Source organism: Spermophilus citellus, assembly GCF_964194105.1.
Source record: "Spermophilus citellus genome assembly, chromosome: 2".
NCBI classification, from domain to species: Eukaryota; Metazoa; Chordata; class Mammalia; order Rodentia; family Sciuridae; genus Spermophilus; species Spermophilus citellus.
Window position 1 is genome coordinate 56,105,388 of NC_138183.1, and position 19,800 is coordinate 56,125,187.

General features: G+C 35.1%; 1 protein-coding gene across 6 annotated transcripts in view; it reads left to right on the forward strand.

Annotated features, from left to right (window-relative positions):
* Positions 1-19,800, forward strand: part of PSIP1 (PC4 and SRSF1 interacting protein 1) — a 48,320-nt gene that overhangs the window by 5,710 nt on the left and 22,810 nt on the right. For all 6 annotated transcript variants that reach the window (XM_081278624.1, XM_081278625.1, XM_081278623.1 and 3 more), the window contains exons 4-6: positions 13,167-13,305; positions 15,951-16,055; positions 17,205-17,267. In XM_081278624.1, the coding sequence (XP_081134750.1) occupies positions 13,167-13,305; positions 15,951-16,055; positions 17,205-17,267 (307 nt within the window). The remainder of the gene's footprint in view (positions 1-13,166; positions 13,306-15,950; positions 16,056-17,204; positions 17,268-19,800) is intronic.

Below are 19,800 nucleotides of genomic sequence, written 5' to 3' on the forward strand. Positions count from 1 at the left end.
TTTGCCATTTACAGACATTTCATGTTAATGGTATTATACAATATCACATAATTAGTTTGTTTCAAATGTAATTTTAGATCTAGAGTTGGATTGGCCTTTACTGTATTTAATATGAGTTACATTCAGACATATTGTATTAAAAAAGAAGAAAAAAAATATGTGTGTATGTACATATAATACAGTTTTAAACTCTTTTTTGGGGGGAGGGGGTACTAGGGATTGAACCTAGAGGTGCTCAGCCATTGAGCCACATCCTGTGTCCTTCCCCCATCCCTATTTTGAGACAGGGTCTTCCTAAGTTGCTTGGGGCCTTTCTAAGTTGGTGAGGCTGGCTTTGAACTCATGATCCTCTTGCCTCACTTCCCAAGCCTCTGGTTTACAGGCATGTTCCACCATGGAAACCTAAGCAAAATTAATAGGGAAAGGATTCTTGTGTATGTGTACATGGTCCTGGATTGAATCTGGAGACACTCTGCCACTGAACTACATTCCTAACCTTTTTAATTTTGAGACAGGGTCTTGTTAAGTTGCTCAGGTTGCCCTCAAATTTGTGATCCTCCTGCCTCAGCCTCCTGAGTAGCTGATATGATAGATGCGTAGTTTCAAGCCTGGGGGGAAAGGAATCTTTGAAAAATTGTATACTTTGTATTAGTGTAGGGGTTTGCAAAGTATGCTTCATGCTAGGTCTAGCAATGCCAGAATCATGGATTTTTAGTTAAAAAAGGAAAGTTCTGAATGCCCCATCCCTGATATACTGAATCAGTTTGTGAGGTGAGGAGCCTGAAAGTCTGTTTTAACAAGCCTTCCAGATGATTTTTGATGTGTATGAAGTTTGAAAACATTAATTTGAGCAGATATTCTTTAGAATTTTTCAGTTTTGTAAGTTTAAAATTCCTTATTTCAGATTTTCTGATTTTATTTGTTTATCTATTTATTTGATACCAGGGATTGAATTCAAGGGCACTTGACCACTGAGACACATCCCCAGTCCTATTTTGTGTTTTATTTAGAGACAGGGTCTCACTGAGTTGCTAAGTACCTCACCGTTGCTGAGGCTGGCTTTGAACTCTTGATCCTCCTGTCTGCTGGGATTACAGGTATGTGCCACTGTGCACAGTAGTAGTTTTTCTGATTTTAAAAGATTTTATGATATATGTATTGTTAATTTTCATAAAACACTTAATACATTTTTATTTTAAACCCAGGGGCGCTTTATCCCTTAGCTACATCCCCAGTGCTTTTTAATTTTTAGATAGGGTCTTGCTGAGTTGCTTAGGGCCTTAGTAAGTTGCTGAGGCTGGCCTTGAATTTGCAATCCTCCTGTCTCAATCTCCCAAGTTCCTGGGACTATAGGTGTGCACCACTGCCTGGCCCATTCTTAAGTGGTCTTTCCCCACCCCATATTGAACCTCAGGGCCCTATACATGTTAGTTACTTTTTTCTTGTGCTGGGGATTGAACTCAGGGCCTTGCACATGCTGGCCAAATGTTCTACCATTGAGCAACACACCTATACCCCTTGTTAGGCAGGCACTTTACTTTACAAGTATACCCCAGCCCTAGGTTATTATTTTAAATTCTGAAGAGGAATGAGCATTCTTTCCCCAGTGTTTAAAAATGAGGATTTTACTTTATATTTTTGCAGTGCTGGGGGTGGAACTCAGTGCTTCCTACATGCTAGGCAAGTGCTATACCACTAAGCTATATTCCCAGCCAAATATTTATTTTAAATCAAAACATACTACATCAACTAATTTATTGTGCATTATTGAACAGATAACTAAGATGGTGTATGAAGAAAATAAAATTCAAGAAATATATTCAAAGAATTAAAATTTTACACAATGCTTTATAGTGTTTTGGTCCTTAGTGTTCTCACAAATATATCATCTATCTTTGGAAAGGCAGTGCTGCCATATACCTGTTGGTGTGGTAACAACATTTTTTTTGTACTTTAGTTTTTAGGAACTAGATCTCTAATAGTCCTGGGAGGGTAGTTATGTATTTGAACCTTTTTCAGTTTGGACTTTGTGTAAATGGAAGTTTATTCTGACAACCAGGAGTTAGATGGGACAGGAAGAACAAAAGAAATAGCACTGTTTGGAAGATTACTAACTTATAACTAATATATAGATGAAGATTTTATTGTGAATTTAGAACAAGGATCCTTTTGTGACTGCATTCTTTCCCTAACCTGTAAGCCATCCAATTTTACATCTCATTTGATGTTATTTATAGTTAATTTGTCCAGTAGTAAAGTTTTTTTGTTTGTTTTCTTTTTGCAGTACTGGGGATTGAACCCCAGGGTCTCACATGTAGTAGGCAAGTGATCTACTACTGAACTAACACCCCCAGCCTTTTTAGATTTTGAGATAGGGTCTTGCAAAGTTGCCTGTGCTGGCTTCATATTTGGTGATCCTTCTGCCTCATCCTTCCAAGCAGCTATCATTCCTTATCGGTGTGTACCACTATGCCTGGCTAAGTTTTGAATATTAGTGATCCCTTATGTATGCTAACTGTGATTGTCTACTAGGTATCACAGATTGAACATTTAAAACTGAATCTTAGTAGATGGTTCTGATATGAATCCAATTCTTTCTGATACTAGAGCCAAAGTCTTGGTGTTATCCTTGATTCCTTATTACAGTCTTTGCCTTTCCTCCCCACATCTAGTCAGTCAGCAAATCTTGTTATTATTGTATCTTTCCTTCAAAATGCATCTTGATCTGCCTGCTCTGTGGTTCCTCTGATAACAACTAAAGTCCATCTCACAATTCCTGTAATTATTGTCCTTATCCTATGTTGGTCTCATTTTCAACTCTAAATATATAATCAAAGTGACTTCATATGCCAATCAGGTTGTGTGCTTTCCCTGTCCAAAAACCTTCAATGATTCCCTATTAACATTACCATAAACGTTTCCACAAACTTGGGAGCACATGCCTGTAATTACAGCTACTTAGGAGACTGAGGCAGAAGTATTGAAACTTGAAGGCCAGTCTGGGCAACTTAGCAAAACCCACTTCTCAAAAATAAAATGAAAAGGGCTGGAAATGTAGCTCAGGCTTGTCCAGCATGTGGGAGGCCCTGGGTTCAGTGCCCAGTACAAGAAAACCAAACCTAAGAAACTGTTTACGAATACTGTTTATGAGACCCTATATGAATTAGTTCATGTTTACCTCTCCAGCTTGTCACATTTTTCATTGCTTTTTTTCTGTTTTACAAATAATGTCTCATCTTTCCTCAGGTTCTTTTTACTTGTTTATCCTTTTCTAGAAATATTATGTGGTTGGATATTTAAAGTCATCTAGATCTAAGCTCAGTATCTCCTTTTTATGTTTATTTTCTCCAATGTAGTGAAGACTTAAAATGATTTTTTTTTTCTCTTCACCCACAAGTGAAAAGCTGAAATAGCAGGGACCTTGTCTGTTTTGTAATCACTTATTTAAGGGCCTTCTACGTAATAGCTGTTGAATAATTATCTGAGGATTGAAAATTTGATGCTCTTAGAGTCATTTGTTATTATGAATTTGCCTTCCATTTACTAATACAAAATGTTTAATACAACTTCTAAACTTAGTTTAGAAGTCTCTCTGCTATTTACCTGTTGTATGACCTCAGGCAGGTTACTTACCTTTGGTTTTTTACTTCCTAGTTTGTGAAATGGGAATAATAATAACCTACCTCATAATTTTGGGGTACTAACAAGATATTACATGAAAATGCCTAGAATAGTGTTTGGCATATGGTAAACACTAAAACAATGTCAGTCATTAATTAGAAATTGTATAGCTTTGACAAGCATGTCATCTTGGAAAAGGTACTTGAAGGAATTTATAAATTATTGGTAACATTGCATATTTTTCCAAGGCTGCTACTGTACTCCAGTTATTAAATTGTCTGTTATTAAATTGTTTGAAATGCTGGTGAATTTGAGTTTTGCTGACTGATTGCTTCTGCTAATTAAGGGAATACCCTAACCTAGTTGTTTCTCAGAAAGTCTGGAAAACTTAAATAAAATGGCATTTTGCTGCTTTTATCTCCAGTATTACTGCTCTTAATTGCCTTATTACAAAGAAGTTGTATGCTCAGCTTTAGGAACTTTAAAAATATATACCATAGGTTGTTTTAAAACCTGCCTGATTTATAGTTTTATAAGTGAAGATCAAGAGGGAGGTATTGGTCAGGTCACAGGCACAGGTAATAAAAGAATGAATCATGGAATAGGATTTTTATTCCACACTAGTTTTATACAACTCTGTATTACCACCAAAGCTGTATGTGCTGGTGTTGGACTTGTGTAGATTCTCTCATGCCTCACACCAAGTAATGAAATAAACTGTTTTATTCATCTCTGTTATACCAGCAGATGCATATTCAATTGTCTAACGAATAATTTTTCATTATAAAATAATGCATGCTATTATATAAAACCTTATGAAACATACAGTATGTTTTATAGTTTGTGATTTGAATAGTGGAGAAATGAAGCAGCAAATTACAATCAATATGTTAAAAAAAACTGTTTAGTAATATGGCAAAGTTAAACAAGTTTTGATATTTTAGTCTTTAACCCAGATCTTCCCATTTTGTTTACTTTAAAGGAAGGGTTCTAGGTGTTCAACAACAGCTTTTATGAGGATTACGGCTCAGAGACATAACTGCTTTTCTGTGTATTTAAATTCTTATAAAAATCAGGACATACACACTTAGGGCCTTGAGGAGTGTGCCATGTGAGAACCATACTTGTAGGATTTAGATTGTTTCAGAATTATTGTTCTACTCAATAAATGATTTGCTAAGTTTTTAGTTTTTTTTTTTAATTAGCCTCAATTCTTACAAGTTTGACATTGTATTTGAGGTTTTTAATTCACATGTTGAGGGGTGTGGCATCAATATTTTATTAGGAAATGCTTCAAAGAGTATATTACAGTAAACAGTGGAAACTCTGAAACCTTTTTAATGATCACCTTACAGAGTTGAGACACTCGTGTTCAACAGCTAGGTGACCATGCCTGTGTAAGCCAGACTTCAATTTCCTAATCTTTGGAATAAGGATTTGGGGATACTTAAGTTTTCTTTTAGCTCTGAAATTTGCCGCTTGAATTAATGTGTATATTTTCTTTGCTAAAAATTTAAAAAGACCCTAAAAATTCTCTGTAATGGAATAAATAATTTTTATTCCTTTTTTCCCCTTTTTCTTTCTTTCTTTTGTGTGTGTGTGTGTATGGTATTGGATATTGAACCTAGCAGTACTCTACCAGGCTAAATCCCCAGCCCTTTTTATTTTTTATTTGATATAGGGTCTCACTAAGTTGTGGAGGCTGACCTCCAACTTGAGATCCTTCTGCCTCAGTCTCCCAAGTCACTAGGATTATAGGCATGTGCTTTTATTCCTGTTTTTAAGAAACATTTCCTAAAGCTATTAATGTTCTTATGATTTTTTTCGTTGGGCTTGCTCTTAGTTTTGGACTAGCTCTTAGTTTTTCAATATTAGGTATTTTATGTAGTTACATCCTTTTATTTTGCTTATGTCATTTTTTTCAATGTCTTTTAAAATGAAATATGTTATAGAGTGAATTGGAGTTGACAGCCATGCCTGGTATCCTTTGGAAACCAGTAGTGCTTTCTTTTCTTTTTTTTTAAAAGAGAGAGAGAAGTTTTTAATATTTATTTTTCAGTTATCTGCAGACACAACATCTTTGTTAGTATGTGGTGTTGAGGATCGAACCCAGGCTGCACGCATTCCAGGCGAGCGCGCTACCACTTGAGCCACATCCCCAGCCCCAGTAGTGCTTTCTTAAAGCTAATTTAGGCCCTGTTCACCAATCCTGTGGGATTATATGCCCAGAAAGGATTCTCTTCTTCATCCACCTTGTTTTTGAGTCTTATTAGGTGGTCAGTCTTGAGAATATTCTTTGACCCAATTGTTCTTAGAATTGATTATGAAGATGTGTGCTAAGATTGATTAATATGTTTATTATAGCAGCATTATTCTGTAATAAAAATTTTGACAGAAAAAAATCATCCAACAATAGACCAATTCTGGATTAGCCATTCAGTGAAATAATGTTCATTGTTGATATGAAAAGATATTCATTTCATCTAAAAGTATGTATCATTGAAATTACATATTTTTATATTCAAATAAATGGACTGAAAAAAGTGGTTATATGTGATTGGTAAAATTGTGAATTGCTTGTTTCTTTTGATAAGATACGACATTCTCTGAAAAAAAAAAGATTTTTTTGTTAAATCTATATTATTTAGTGGTACTAGGGGGTGAGCCCAAGGACACTTTACCCAGTGAGTTTCATCTCCATCCTCTTTTTTTTTTTTTTTTTTTTTATTTTTTGAGACAGTCTCTTTAGTTGCAAACACTGGCTTTAACTTGTGATCCTCCTGCTTCAGCCTCCCTAGTTGCTGGGATTACAGACACACCACTCTGCCTGGCCAAATTTATTTATTTATTTATTTTTAATTTTTCAAAATATATTTTAATTTTTAAAATATTTTTTAAAATATTTATTTTTTAGTTGTAGTTTGACACAATACCTTTATTGATTTATTTTTAAGTGATGCTGAGGATTGAACCCAGGGCCTCTTATGTGCTTGGTGAGTGAGTGCTCCACCGCTGAGCCACAACCCCAGCCCTGCTTGGCCAAATTTATTTAAAAAAAAAAAAAAATTTTAAACAGGTAGAATTCATTGCCCATATAATTCGCCTATATAAAGTGTATAATTCAGTAGATATTAGTATATCCAGAAAGTAGTGGAGGCATTAGCCTAGTCTAAAAGAAACTCATTAGCAGTTACTTAACCATTTCTTCCCATTCCTCCTTGCCTTAGCCTATGCAATGACCAAATTACTTTGCTATTTGAGGCAGTTCATATAAAGGAAACCATATAACATGTGGTTGTTATAGATTACCTTTTTACACTTAGCATAATGTTTCCATATTCATGAAGTAGCATGTGGTAATGCTTCTATATCTTTTTTTAAAAAATATTTTTATTGTAGATGTTCACAATGACTTCATTTTATCTGTTTTTTAGGTGGAGGTGAAAGTCAAACCCCAGTGCCTCACATGTGCTGGGCAATTGCTCTACCACTGAGCTACAACCCCAGCCCCCATTTCTTTTTATTGCCGAATAATACTGCCCGTTGTTATCGATCTATCATACTGTACTGTACTTATTCATCATTTGACAGACTTGAGTTTTTCTACATTTGGCTATTATGAATAATGTTGCTGTGAACTTAGTATACAAGATTTCTTTTCCTTCTTCCCATGCAGGGGATTAAATCCAGACCTGTAGCATGCTAGGCAAGTACATCTCCAGCTCTTGTATACTAGTTTTTGTATGAACATATGTTTTTATTTCTTTTTTTTTTTTTTAGAGAATTTTTAATATTTATTTTTTAGTTCTCGGCGGATACAACATCTTTGTTTGTATGTGGTGCTGAGGATCGAACCCGGGCCACACGCATGCCAGGCGAGCGCCGCTACCGCTTGAGCCACATCCCCAGCCCCTGTTGTTTTTATTTCTTGAAGAGTAGAATTCCTGGGTCAAATGCTGACTTTAGAATTTAGAATTTAGAATTGCCAGAATGTTTCCAAGTCAGCTGTGTATGAGGATTCTAATTTCCCCACATTGTCTTTATATTTATTTATTTATTTAAAGAGAGTGAGAGAGGGAGAGAGAGAAAGAGAGAGAGAGAATTTTAATATTTATTTTTTAGTTCTCGGCGGACACAACATCTTTGTTTGTATGTGGTGCTGAGAATCGAACCCGGGCCGCACGCATGCCAGGCGAGCGCGCTACCCCTTGAGCCACACCCCCAGCCCCATTTATTTATTTTTCATTTACCATTTATTGTGGTGTTTGGGATGTCTCCCAGGACTATGTCTTTGCTAGACAAGTGCTCTGTCACTGAGACATCCTCAGCCACATTTTCTTTTTTATTATATCCATTGTATTGGGTATGAGATGCTATCTCATTGTGGTATTGATTTCTGTTTTCCTGATTACTAGAGATGTTAAGCATCAAAAACTTCTAAACTTGTACAGACTTTCTCCTTTGGACTATATTATTTAATTTTTGATGTATTAAAATATGTGAATTTAGCCAGATGTGGTTGGTGCATGCTTGTCATTCCAGGTACTGCAGAGGCTGAGGCAAGGACTAATTTGAGAATGGCCTCAGTAAGTTGGTAAGACACTGTCTTAAAAGGGTTGGTGATACGTAACTCGTTAGGTTTTCCTAGGTTCAATCCCTAGTTTTTTATTTAAGTGAATTGATGGGGGCTAAAGTTGTGGCTCAGCTGTGCAGTGCTTGCCTCGCGAGTGTAAGGCTCTGGGTTCATTCCTCAGCACCACATAAAAATAAATAAAATAAAGGTATTAAAAAAAGTGAATTTATGTATGACTTATTTGAATATCATGAGTAGCAAAATAATGGAAAGTATAACAGTAATATCAGAATCTGGGAGGAGGAGCAAGTGAAGAATTTTTTTAGTTAGTAGACTTTCAAATTGCATTAATAAACAGCCTAGATAAGTCTGTTTTTTTTTTTTTTTTTTTTTTTTTTGTGTGTGTGTGTGTGTGTGTGGTGGTACTGGGAATTGAATCTAGGGGTGCTCTGTAATGAGCTGTTTCCCCTGCCCTTTTATTTAATTTAGAGATAAAAATAATAATATAATGCAGTCACAAAGCAGGAGTCAAAATATTGTCTATAAAAGAGAACTTTAAAGGTAAATCATAAAGAGTGAAGAATATAAGTCATCTTTATTTAGCTTTGCATAGTTGTAGTACGTATGAATTTTATTTACTGTGGCTTAGTTAAGTAATACCTGTCCCTAAACACCATGGTATAAACTACAAAATTTGCTACTAGCTTTTTCAACCCACAAGTTAAGATATAAATCACAGATGTGTACCGTGTCACTTTCCTAGTTTCTTGGTGATTGGTCCTTGTGTATTTGTTTCTCAAAACATACAGACTGCAAGTATGTAGTTGGCCATTGTTTCCAACAATAGACCCAAGTGACTTTTACCAAAATAAAGAAACAAGAGAATTGGCCAGCAAAGATGAAGTACAGTAATAATGCTGGAAGTTAATTTGAATTGAATAGGTAGAGTTATAGAATAAGTAGCTAACCTTATGAGTGTTGATGTGCACATTTGGAGAAACATTAAATGTCCTGTCCCAGGAACTTGAGTGAAGTAATGAAAACAAATTTATCAACGTAAATGAGGAAAGTGGTTAGAAAGTATGAAGATGTCCTAGAGGATGTGGCACCAACAAAAACATTAAAGATAATTCACAGTGTTGAAGAATAAAATGTTGGAAGATGATCTAAACTTAACAAAGGAGTATGAGTATAGAAAATATATTCCATAGAAGTTATCAAAAAAAGCACTGTTCAAATTACTCTTTTTTTTTTTTAGAGAGTGAGAGAGAGAGAATTTTTTTAAAAAAATATTTATTTATTTATTAGTTATTGGCGTACACAACATCTTTGTATGTGGTGCTGGAGGATCGAACCCGGGCCACACGCATGCCGGTCGAGCGCGCTACCGCTTGAGCCACATCCCCAGCCTCTCAAATTACTCTTGATTTTTTTTTTAAACAACAACAAAAAATGGCACTCTTTAATCTCAGTGTTCCTAATATTTTCAGTTACAATGTACTAAATAATATTGGGCTTACTATTTCATTTCTTTACATGTTTCTGACTTGTCAGTAATAGTATTTAGTGTCATGATAATTTTTAAAGATCATGGAACAATTATAATTTTTCCTATTGATTATCTAGAGTGCTTATTTTTTGACCTCTCACTGTCATATAAAGTAGATGGCCTATTTTTACTTCTTGCCACTTGGGAGGCCAGAGGCTGACGCAGGATTGCTTGTTCAAGGCCAGCCTGGGCAGCTTAGTGAGACCTGTCTTGAAATAAAATTAAAAAGGGCTGGGATGTAGCTGAGTGGTAGAACAATTACCTAGTATGTGCAAGGCCCTGGGTTTAATACCTAGTACCTGCTGCTTTGAGATGAAGGTGGATAATGCATGTAAAAAATATTTATTTTAAACCCTTTTACACATGAATATCATTGTGGTAGATCAGTCTTCTTTTTTCTGTGGCTTTTAGATTTAGAGTCTTACCTAAAAACACTCATGTTTGAGAATTTTAAACTTTTTTTTTTTTTTTTTTTTTTTGGTGTGTGTGGGGCTGAGGATTGAACCTAGGGCCTTGTGCATACGAGGGAAGCAAGCAGTCTACCAACTGAGCTATATTCCCAGCCCTGTAATAAGTATTTTTCAAGATTCCCTTTACTTCTTGTAGTTCCTCATGCCAGCAGTTTTTATGTTGATTTGGAACTATAAATGAGGATATTGTTGGACCTTTTTATCTACATTGTTGGCTAAGATCCAGTTTTTCTCTTTCAGCTTCCAAAGTTTTTATCTCATATGATCTTATGAGTCTATACCTTTAAATTACTTCCTTTACCATTGTCTTTTGAAGTTTCAAGAGGGAAAATTTGTTGAACTAGCTTGTTTCAACTGGAAATAAATTTTTGTGGCAGTTCAACTAACTTACTTTGAATTTAAAATTGATTTTGTACTAGGTGTGTTGCACAGTAAAGCTTTTATGTGCCCTAATTATATTTAGAGTTCTAAGTTTCTTTCTCTTTTTAAATTACCTTTATTTTGTTTATTTAGTTTGTTTCTATGTGGTGCAGAGGATTGAGCCCAGTGCCTCATGCATGCTAGGCAAGTGCTCTACACACTGAGCCACAACCCCAGCCCTCTAAGTCTCTTTTTAATGGAAATTTTAATTTAAAAATCTTACAAAGGGGCTGGGGATGTGGCTCAAGCGGTAGCGCGCTCGCCTGGCATGCGTGTGGCCCGGGTTCGATCCTCAGCACCACATACAAACAAAGATATTGTGTCCACCGATAACTAAAAAATAAATATTTAAAAAAAAAAATCTTACAAAGTATTCCTGTAAGTATTCATTAGGTCTTTAATTCTTACAGGATTTCAGCAGGTAGAAAATTTGTGATATATATATCTAATTACAATAATTTTAAGTTTTAGTACATTTTAGAGGAAATTAGAGTCAATTTCATTGTCCTGTTTTGGAAGGCACATATAGAAAACTTGGTGCAGTGGGTGCATGGCTATAATTCCAGCAACTTGAAGGCTGAGGCAGGAGGATCACAGGTTAAAAATAAAAGGACAGCTTGGTCAACTCAGCAAGATCCTATTTCAAAATAAAAAGGGCTGTGGGTGTAGCTCAACAGTAGAGAGCTTGCCTAGCAATGCATGAAGCCCTGGATTCAATTCCTAGCATTGCAGAAAAAACAAAAAGCCCAAGTACAGGTCCATTGTAGTGAAAATAACTCATACATAATGTCTACCTTCATAGAAGTGACAGGCTTTTTTTTTTTTTTTTTTTTTTTTGTACTGGGACTTTGATCTGGGTACTAGTTCTCCTGGCTCAGCCCCCCAAGTAGTTGGATTATAGGCATGGATCACTGTGCCTGGCTTAGAATTGACACTTTCTAAAGAATTTATATAGGAAAGGGACACATAAGGGGTCTGTCTTGGAGAAGGTATCTGAATACACAGAACCAATTGGTGCTTGTTATCTATGGATTATGTATTTGTGAATTTGTCTACTCATTAGAATTTATTTGTAGTCCCAATTTATTTATTTTAATAAGTATTGTTTTTACAGTCTACATAGCATCATAAGCTTTTGCATTTCTGTGCTCTGTGTATGTGTGTGTGTGTGTGTGTGTTTTAACTAGTCCTGAAACATAGTGCTAAAATTCTTTTTAGTGTTCTTAAGTTCTTAAGGTTATGATTTACCTTATGGAGAAAGCACATTTTCTATAAGTTGTTGGCTGTGAATTCAGTGTTAGTGAACCAGCAGTATGTTTTGTAAAGTATTTTTAAACTGGTTATGTATGGACAGGATTATGAAAATGTTGTGACTGTAGGAATCACACCTTGTATATCCTATAGGAGCATTAGTTCATTAGAATTCAGTGTTCACAAATTAGGTGCTGTACCAGATTTTGTTGAAATGAAATTATATTTGGAATGCAGTTAAAGGTTTGATGAATGGTGTTGTGTCTTTTTTTGTGTGTGCTTGTGTTTTTCTTTCAATTTTTTTGTACTGGAAATTGAACCAAGAGGTCCTTAACCACTGAGCAACATCCTCAGCCCTGTTTGTTTATAATTTTGAGATGGTGTCTTGCTAAATTGCTTTAGGGCCTCACTGAATTTCTGAGATAGCCTTTGAACTTTTGATCCTCCTGCCTCAGCCTTCCAAGTTGCTGGGCTTCCAGGCATGTGCCACAATGCCCAGCATGGGTTTGTGTTTTTCTCTTATAAAAAATAACAGAATTTACTGTTTTAACCATTTTTCTGTTAACACAATTGTGCATGTTTATGGGATAAAGTGTGAAAGTTGGAGTTATAAATATTTGAGATATATGTGAATATCTCAATGTCTGTATATACATGTGTGAATATATGCATATATATGTAGTGAGTTAAATTGGTACATAGCATATTCATCACCTATCTCCTCAGATAGTATTTTTTTGATGAGACAGTTTGAAATCTCTTCTAGTTATTTTGAAATATAAATTAGTGTTATGTTCTAACCATTTTTAAGTGTATAGTTCAGTGGTGGTAAGTGCATTTGCATTTTTGCACAACTTCTGCGGTCTCTCTTTTTTTTCCTCTTAGGATTATGGATCTAGAAGGTTTTTATTGAATTTAAGTACTTGGGGGCTGGGAGTATAGCCCAGTGGTAGAGCATTTACCTAGAATCAGTGAGGCCCTGGGTTCATTCCTCTTCTACATTACAAAAAAATTTTAAAAAAGCCTTTATAATTATATCAGGGACCATTTAATTGTTCTGTAAGCAAAAAGAACCTAAAGAACTTTAAATTGTAATAACACTTCATCAGAGCCTTCTCATACCTTGGTGATATTGTCCTAAATTAATAGAATGAAATCATTAGGATTTAAAATGATCATTGTTTGTTTTAATTAACACATTTAAAGTACATCATAGGATAGTGCTATTTAATAATATTTAATTGAGATTGCCGTGCATTCATATTCTCCCCTTTTGTTTCAGTGCGTTTTTAGGACCAAAGGATATATTTCCCTACTCAGAAAATAAGGAGAAATATGGCAAACCAAATAAACGAAAAGGTTTTAATGAAGGTTTATGGGAAATAGATAACAATCCAAAAGTGAAATTTTCAAGTCAACAGGTGAGTCATATTACATAAAATTTAGTTTTTATTCAATCTTGGGAAATAACCACAGTCCTGCCTGTGGGAAAATAAATACTAATTTAAAAGCCTTGTGGATTTTAGGTTAAATTGTTCTTATTTATGAGGCTGAACCTTGATTTTTAATGTGTAATGAATTTTTGAAAATTTTAGTTGCATGGCTAAAGAGATCTCAGAAAACTGAGAAATCATCAGTTAACTCCTGATTGAGAGTTTATTTAATACGTTGTTGAAATTAATGCCATTTGTGCTTTTTTTTTTTTTTTTTTTTGCCTATTTCATCATCTGCTAAAGAATGAGTGTTCTCATCGCCTTACCATGATTGATTTGTTCATTTTTCATTTTAATTCTGTCAGGTTTTCTTGTGTATATTTTGAGGTTATTTAACTAGGTGCACACTAACTACACCATTTGTACTCTTAAATTTGGGATTTTAAATTTTGGGATTTTAAATTTAGTGTGTGCTTGAATTTTCTTATTTTCTTTAATTTTTAAATCCACAGAATTATATCAGAATATGAACCTCTGTGGGTTAAATGTGTGACTTAGAGCAAAATGCAAATTATTGATGTCTAGAAGAGCAGCCTTATGCCTCCTTTTCTATATTATTGTCCAGAGTTAATTTATCTATGACAAATTTTTATTTATTTATTTATGAGAGAGAATTTTTAATATTTTTTTTTTTTTTAGTTTTCGGCGGACACACATCTTTGTTTGTATGTGGTGCTGAGGATTGAACCTGGGCTGCACGCATGCCAGGCGAGCGCGCTACCGCTTGAGCCACATCCCCAGCCCCATAAATTTTCATTTTTTATTTTAAGACAGGTCTAGCTAAATTGCTTAGTACCTCATTAAGTTGCTGAGGGTAACCATGAACTTACAATTCTCCTCCCTTAACCTCCCAAATTGCTGGGATTACAGGTGTGCACCCCTGTGCTCAGCACAAACCAGGACTAGAGAGCTGTAAGAGGAGATCTTGTGAAAACATTGAGGTGATTCTTTACTCTAGTTCCTTTTATTAAGGCCTAAAGTACCAAAAAGTGGGAAGAACATGAATAAATTTTTTTTTTTTTTAACTTTGAGAACTTGCCATGTGTTCTGTTTGGTGTATCTAAATCATTGATGTTTCAAGGCTGCATTAGATGTTCTTTTGTGCCTTCATTACCACCTAGTACTTATTTGTCATGGTACTCATCATAGCATATCATAATTGCTTCTATAGTTGTTTGTAACTGCCACAGATTATTTTACTAGATCTATGAATAAAGGAATCGTGTCATATGCATCAGCACTGTTATTGTGGGAAGAATAGATAATTCACTAAATGTTTGTTGAATGGTTATATAATCATCCATCCCATCATAATTACATTGACTGTGTAATGGGAGTACACTTGTCCAAACAGACAAAATTGATTGTCTTGTGGAATTTTTTTATATCTTATTTGATTTATTTGTTTTTATGTGGTGCTGAGGATCGAACCCAGTTCCTCACACATGCAAGGCAAGTGCTCTACCACTGAGCCACAACCCAGCCCTTTATGAAATGTTTTGTAATTTCTCTTAGATAATCTCTCTTGTGAATGCACCTTTCTCGTCTTTTTTATCCTCCATTTGTCCACCTAGTTTATTCTATCCTTTGTTTCTATCTACTCAGTCTGCAGGTAGTTTTCATCAGATAGATCTGTAATTTTCTGTTTTGCATTGAGACTTTTGGGGAGGTTATATGAATGAAATCAAATAACATTTTGTCTACTGAAAGGATTGCTGCTGATTTGATGCATTCTGGTTCCTAGGCCCAGACACATCCCTCGTGGCACAGGGCTTATGGAAAACTAATGTCCAGATATATATATATATAAATAAAATTGACCATTTTGAATTTTAAAATTTTCTATAATGTTATGAATAGATTTCAGAAAAATTTTACATCATTTTGTTAATAACTGCTGGGGGTGGAGGTGCATACCCCACAAATCCTATTGATTTGGGAAGCTGAGACAGGAGGATTGCAAGTTCAAGGCCAGCTTTAGCAACGTAATAAGACTCAACAACTTTGTGACACTCTGTTTAAAAATAAAAAAAATAAAAAGGACTGGGGATGTGCTCAGTGGTTAAGTATCCCTGGGTTCAGTTCTCAGTACCTAAAACAACATCAACAACAAATAATTTTGTATGTTATCAGAAAGTTTTAAATTTTAAATATTTATTTTTGTTATTGGGGATTGAATTCAGAGCCACTGAGCACATCCCTAACCCTTTTTTATATTTTAGTTAGAGATAGGGTCTCGCCAAGTTGCTGAGGCTGGTTTTGAACTCGTGATCCTCCTGCCTCAGCCTCCCAAGAAGCTGAGATTGCACGCGTGCACCACCATGCCTGGCATGCCCCGCCCCCTCCCCTTTTTAAAACAAAAAGAATTATCATTCAAAAAGTTGTAGATTTGGGGTTTTCTTTAGGAATGATCAACCTATAGTAGCCTTTGAAATAGTTTTAAAATTAAGTATCCTATGAAACACAAATCAGTAACTTTTCCTTATTGCAAACAGTCTTGATTTTTTTGTGAACAGAAAAAATTTTTAGGTTAAAATTTGTTTTGTGAAGTTAATAGTGTTTATTTTGCATAGGCATCAACTAAACAATCAAATACATCATCTGATGTTGAAATTGAAGAAAAAGAAACTAGTGTTTCAAAGGAAGATACTGATCATGAAGAAAAAGCCAGCAATGAGGTATGTTTTCATTTTTCTTACACTCTTAAACCCCATTTTTTTATACCTTCATTTTTTTTTTAAATCCAGTCTTAGAAGAGAGACAAATCTTTTTTTTTTTTTTTTTTTAAAGAGAGTGAGGGGGGGGGGAGAGAGAGAATTTTTAATATTTATTTTTTAGTTCTCGGCGGACACAACATCTTTGTTGGTATGTGGTGCTGAGGATCGAACCTGGGCCGCACGCATGCTAGTCGAGCGCGCTACCGCTTGAGCCACATCCCCAGCCCTATACCTTCATTTTTATTTATTTATTTTTATGTGGTGCTAAGGATCAAACCCAATGCCTCCCACATGCTAGGCAAGCACTCTACCGCTGAGCCACAACCCCAGCCCCTCTTAAACCCCATTTTTGTAGCAAGAAAGAATTGTAAAACAAGTTGACCTGGCAAAGTAGGAAGCAATCTTTAAAGTAATGAATGAGAACATTTTAAGGCTTATTTCCTATGGTAAGTATTTATTTAGAGTGTTTGTTGTCTTTAAGATGCACAGATGTTTTTATTTGAAGCTATTTTCATGTGCAAAACACAAGTGCAAAACTATAAAGTAGATGAGTGTTAAGTAAAAAAAAATAAAAATTTTCCTCTTTTTTTAGTTTTTGATAGGACTTTATTTTTATTTATTTCTATGTGGTGCTGAGAATAGAATCCAGTGCCTCACACATGCTAGGCAAATGCTCCACCACTGAGCTACAGCCCCAGCCCCCAGGAATATTTTTCTAAAGCAGAAGATTGTGGGATGGAGGGATGTACGGAAAAAACATTAAGCTGAATTCTTTAAAACTTATGTTGATTTACACTTCTGTGATTGGGAATACTCATTTAGCCCTTCTAGACTTCATGAAATGATTGTTAGATGACCTCCAAAGTTTAAGCCACTTTAAAATTCATAGCCCTAATATCCAGAATTCTATAGAAAAAGTGGCTTTATAATTTAAATAGACAAACTTCTGATGTACCAGCAAGACTTTTAATGTTTATAATATCAAAGGTCAGAAAAGTAAAACAAACTTCTTTAGTTCTTTTGCAGAAACGTGTTTGCGGCTTAAGTTTAAGAAAGTTTCTTTTAGCCTTGTCCTGATTTATTCAGTTTTATTTGCTTTGTCTTTTTAAGGATGTGACTAAAGCAATTGATATAACCACTCCAAAAGCTGCCAGAAGGGGGAGAAAGAGAAAGGTAATTTCACTGACTAATCATAAGTATCTTTAAAATTTTTTATTTTACTTGGATTGAGAAAGAGTAGAAATAATGAAACTGCCTTTAACACTTGACCTTTTACTCTGAACCTTTAATTTTTTAAAGGGTAGGTTATGTTAGCAAAACTGATTTTTTTTTTTTTTCTTGGTGATATAACTATGGTATCCTTAAGGTGTATTGAAAAAGAAAAAAAATGCAACAGTTTTTATGACTCTGCTTTTGTTTTCTCTGTAAAATGAATAGGTGGATAGTAATATTTTCTTGTAGTATTGTTGGTAAAAGGATTAAATGATTTAATGCATGCAAAATGTTTATGATAAATCTTGGTCCCTAAATACTTATATGTGCTGTGTAAGTGTTACACATCATTATGTTGTTACTGTGTCGCAGTGTTGTGTGAAATGAGAGTTTGAGTGACTATGTAGGGTAGGCAGGCTTTTAATTTGTTATGAATTTCCTTCTTATGAAGTTTTGATCACACCTATTTCTCTCCTATTTATGTTTCTGACATATATACCAAAGATAGAAAATCAAGAGTTTAGTATTTTATGAGGAAGTAAAATATGAAAACAAATAATTATAATGGCTTTTTATCCTTTGATATATGCATGGGAGAGGGGATGTGATAACTAACGAGATTTTAAAAGGTAGGCAGAATTTTGTCAGGCAGGTGAAGGATGGAGAGAAAGGATATTGAGACATTTTGTCAAATAGTGTATATAAGCACATAGAGAAAATGTTCATTTTAAGCATGTTTGAATACAGTGTTGCATTTCAGCATTACCATACTTTAAAGATGGATGGAAGCAGATACATAATCCCCAGTGTTATCCTATAGAACTGGAACTTAAGTGGGGGGAAGCCATTGAATTGTGTATATTTTAGATGCTTCCTTTTTATTAATGCAGTGTGATGATGGGAGTTCAATTGGGGCAACAAGCCCAGTTCACTGAAAAATTCATTCAGAGTTTTAGTACAGCTTTCCTGATCCAAGCACAGAATTGAGCAGTGAGTAAGGAAACAGGTCTCTGTTCTTGTTGAATTCAGATTTTTATCAAGATAGAAAACAGGCATACACCAGGTATGGTGGTGCATGCCTGTAATCCCAGCGGCTCAGGAGGCTCAGGCAGGAGCATCACAAGTTCAAAGCCAGCCTCAGCAACAGTGAGGGGCTGAGCAACTCAGTGAGACAGACCCTGTCTCTAAATAAAATACAAAATAGGGCTGAGGATGTGGCTTAGTGGTTGAGTCCCCTGAAGTCAATCCCTGTACCCAAAAAAAGAAAAAGACAGAAACAGGCATACTTTGTTTTACTGTACTTTGCAATACAAACTATTTTTAATAAATTAAAGGTTTGTAGCCACTCTGTGTTGTACAAGTCTTTGCCATTTTCCCAGGAACATGTGCTCTGTGTGTCTCTCTTGTCACATTTTGAAAATTTCTCACTGTATTTCAGACTTTAATATGGTATCTGTTATGGTGATCTGTGATTAATGATCTTTGATTTACTGTTCTAATTGTTTTGGTGCATATGAGATAGGACACATCTAACATTTATATATATTCTGTTCTTTCTATGGACCTCCCTATTCCTTGTGACAAAATATCAAAAGTAGACCAGTTAATAAACCTATGATGACCTCTTGATGTTCAAGTGAGAGCAAGAGTCACACTCCTCTCACTTTAAAACAGAAGCTAAAAAAGGATTAAGCTTAGTGAAGAAGATCTGTTGAAAGCTGAATGAGATAAGTTAAAGCTTGGCCTTTTAGACTAAGTTGTAAACTGAAAAGTTCTCAGAGGAAATAAAAAATGTTACTCAAGTAAATGTAAGAATAAGAAAGTGAAACAGACTTATTCCTGATATGGAAAATTTTTAGTGGTCTGAAAAGATCAAAGCCAGCTGCAACACTGCTGTAAACCAAAGCCTAATCTAGAGCAAGGTCCTATATATCTTCAATTCAAGGCTGAGAGAGGTGCGGAAGCTACAGAAGAGAAGATTGAAGCTAGCAGAGATTTGTTCATGAAGTTAAAGAAGCCATCTCTGTAACGTGAAAGTACAAGTTGAAACAGCAGGTGCTGATGTAGAAACTGCAGAAGATAACAGATAATTATATGAAGGTGGCTAAACTGAACAACAGATTTTTTTCAATGTAGAGGCTATAGCCTTACATTGGAAGAAGATGCCGTCTAGAATTTAAAGCTAGAGAAAAGCTAATGCCTGGCTTCAAAGCCACAAAGGAAAGTCTGCTTCTTATTAGGGTTCAGTGTGGCTGGTGACTTGAAGTTGAAGCCAGTGCTCATTCACCATTCTGAAAATCCTAGAGTACTTAAAAATTATACTAAATCTACTCTGCTTATGCTCTAGAATGTAACAAAAAGGCCTGGATGATGATACAGTTGGTATACTGACTATTTTAAGCCCACTGTTGAGACCTACTCCTCACAAAAAAAGATTTTTTTCAAAATATACTGCTTATTGGTAATGCACCTTGTCTCTGAAGAGCTCTGATAG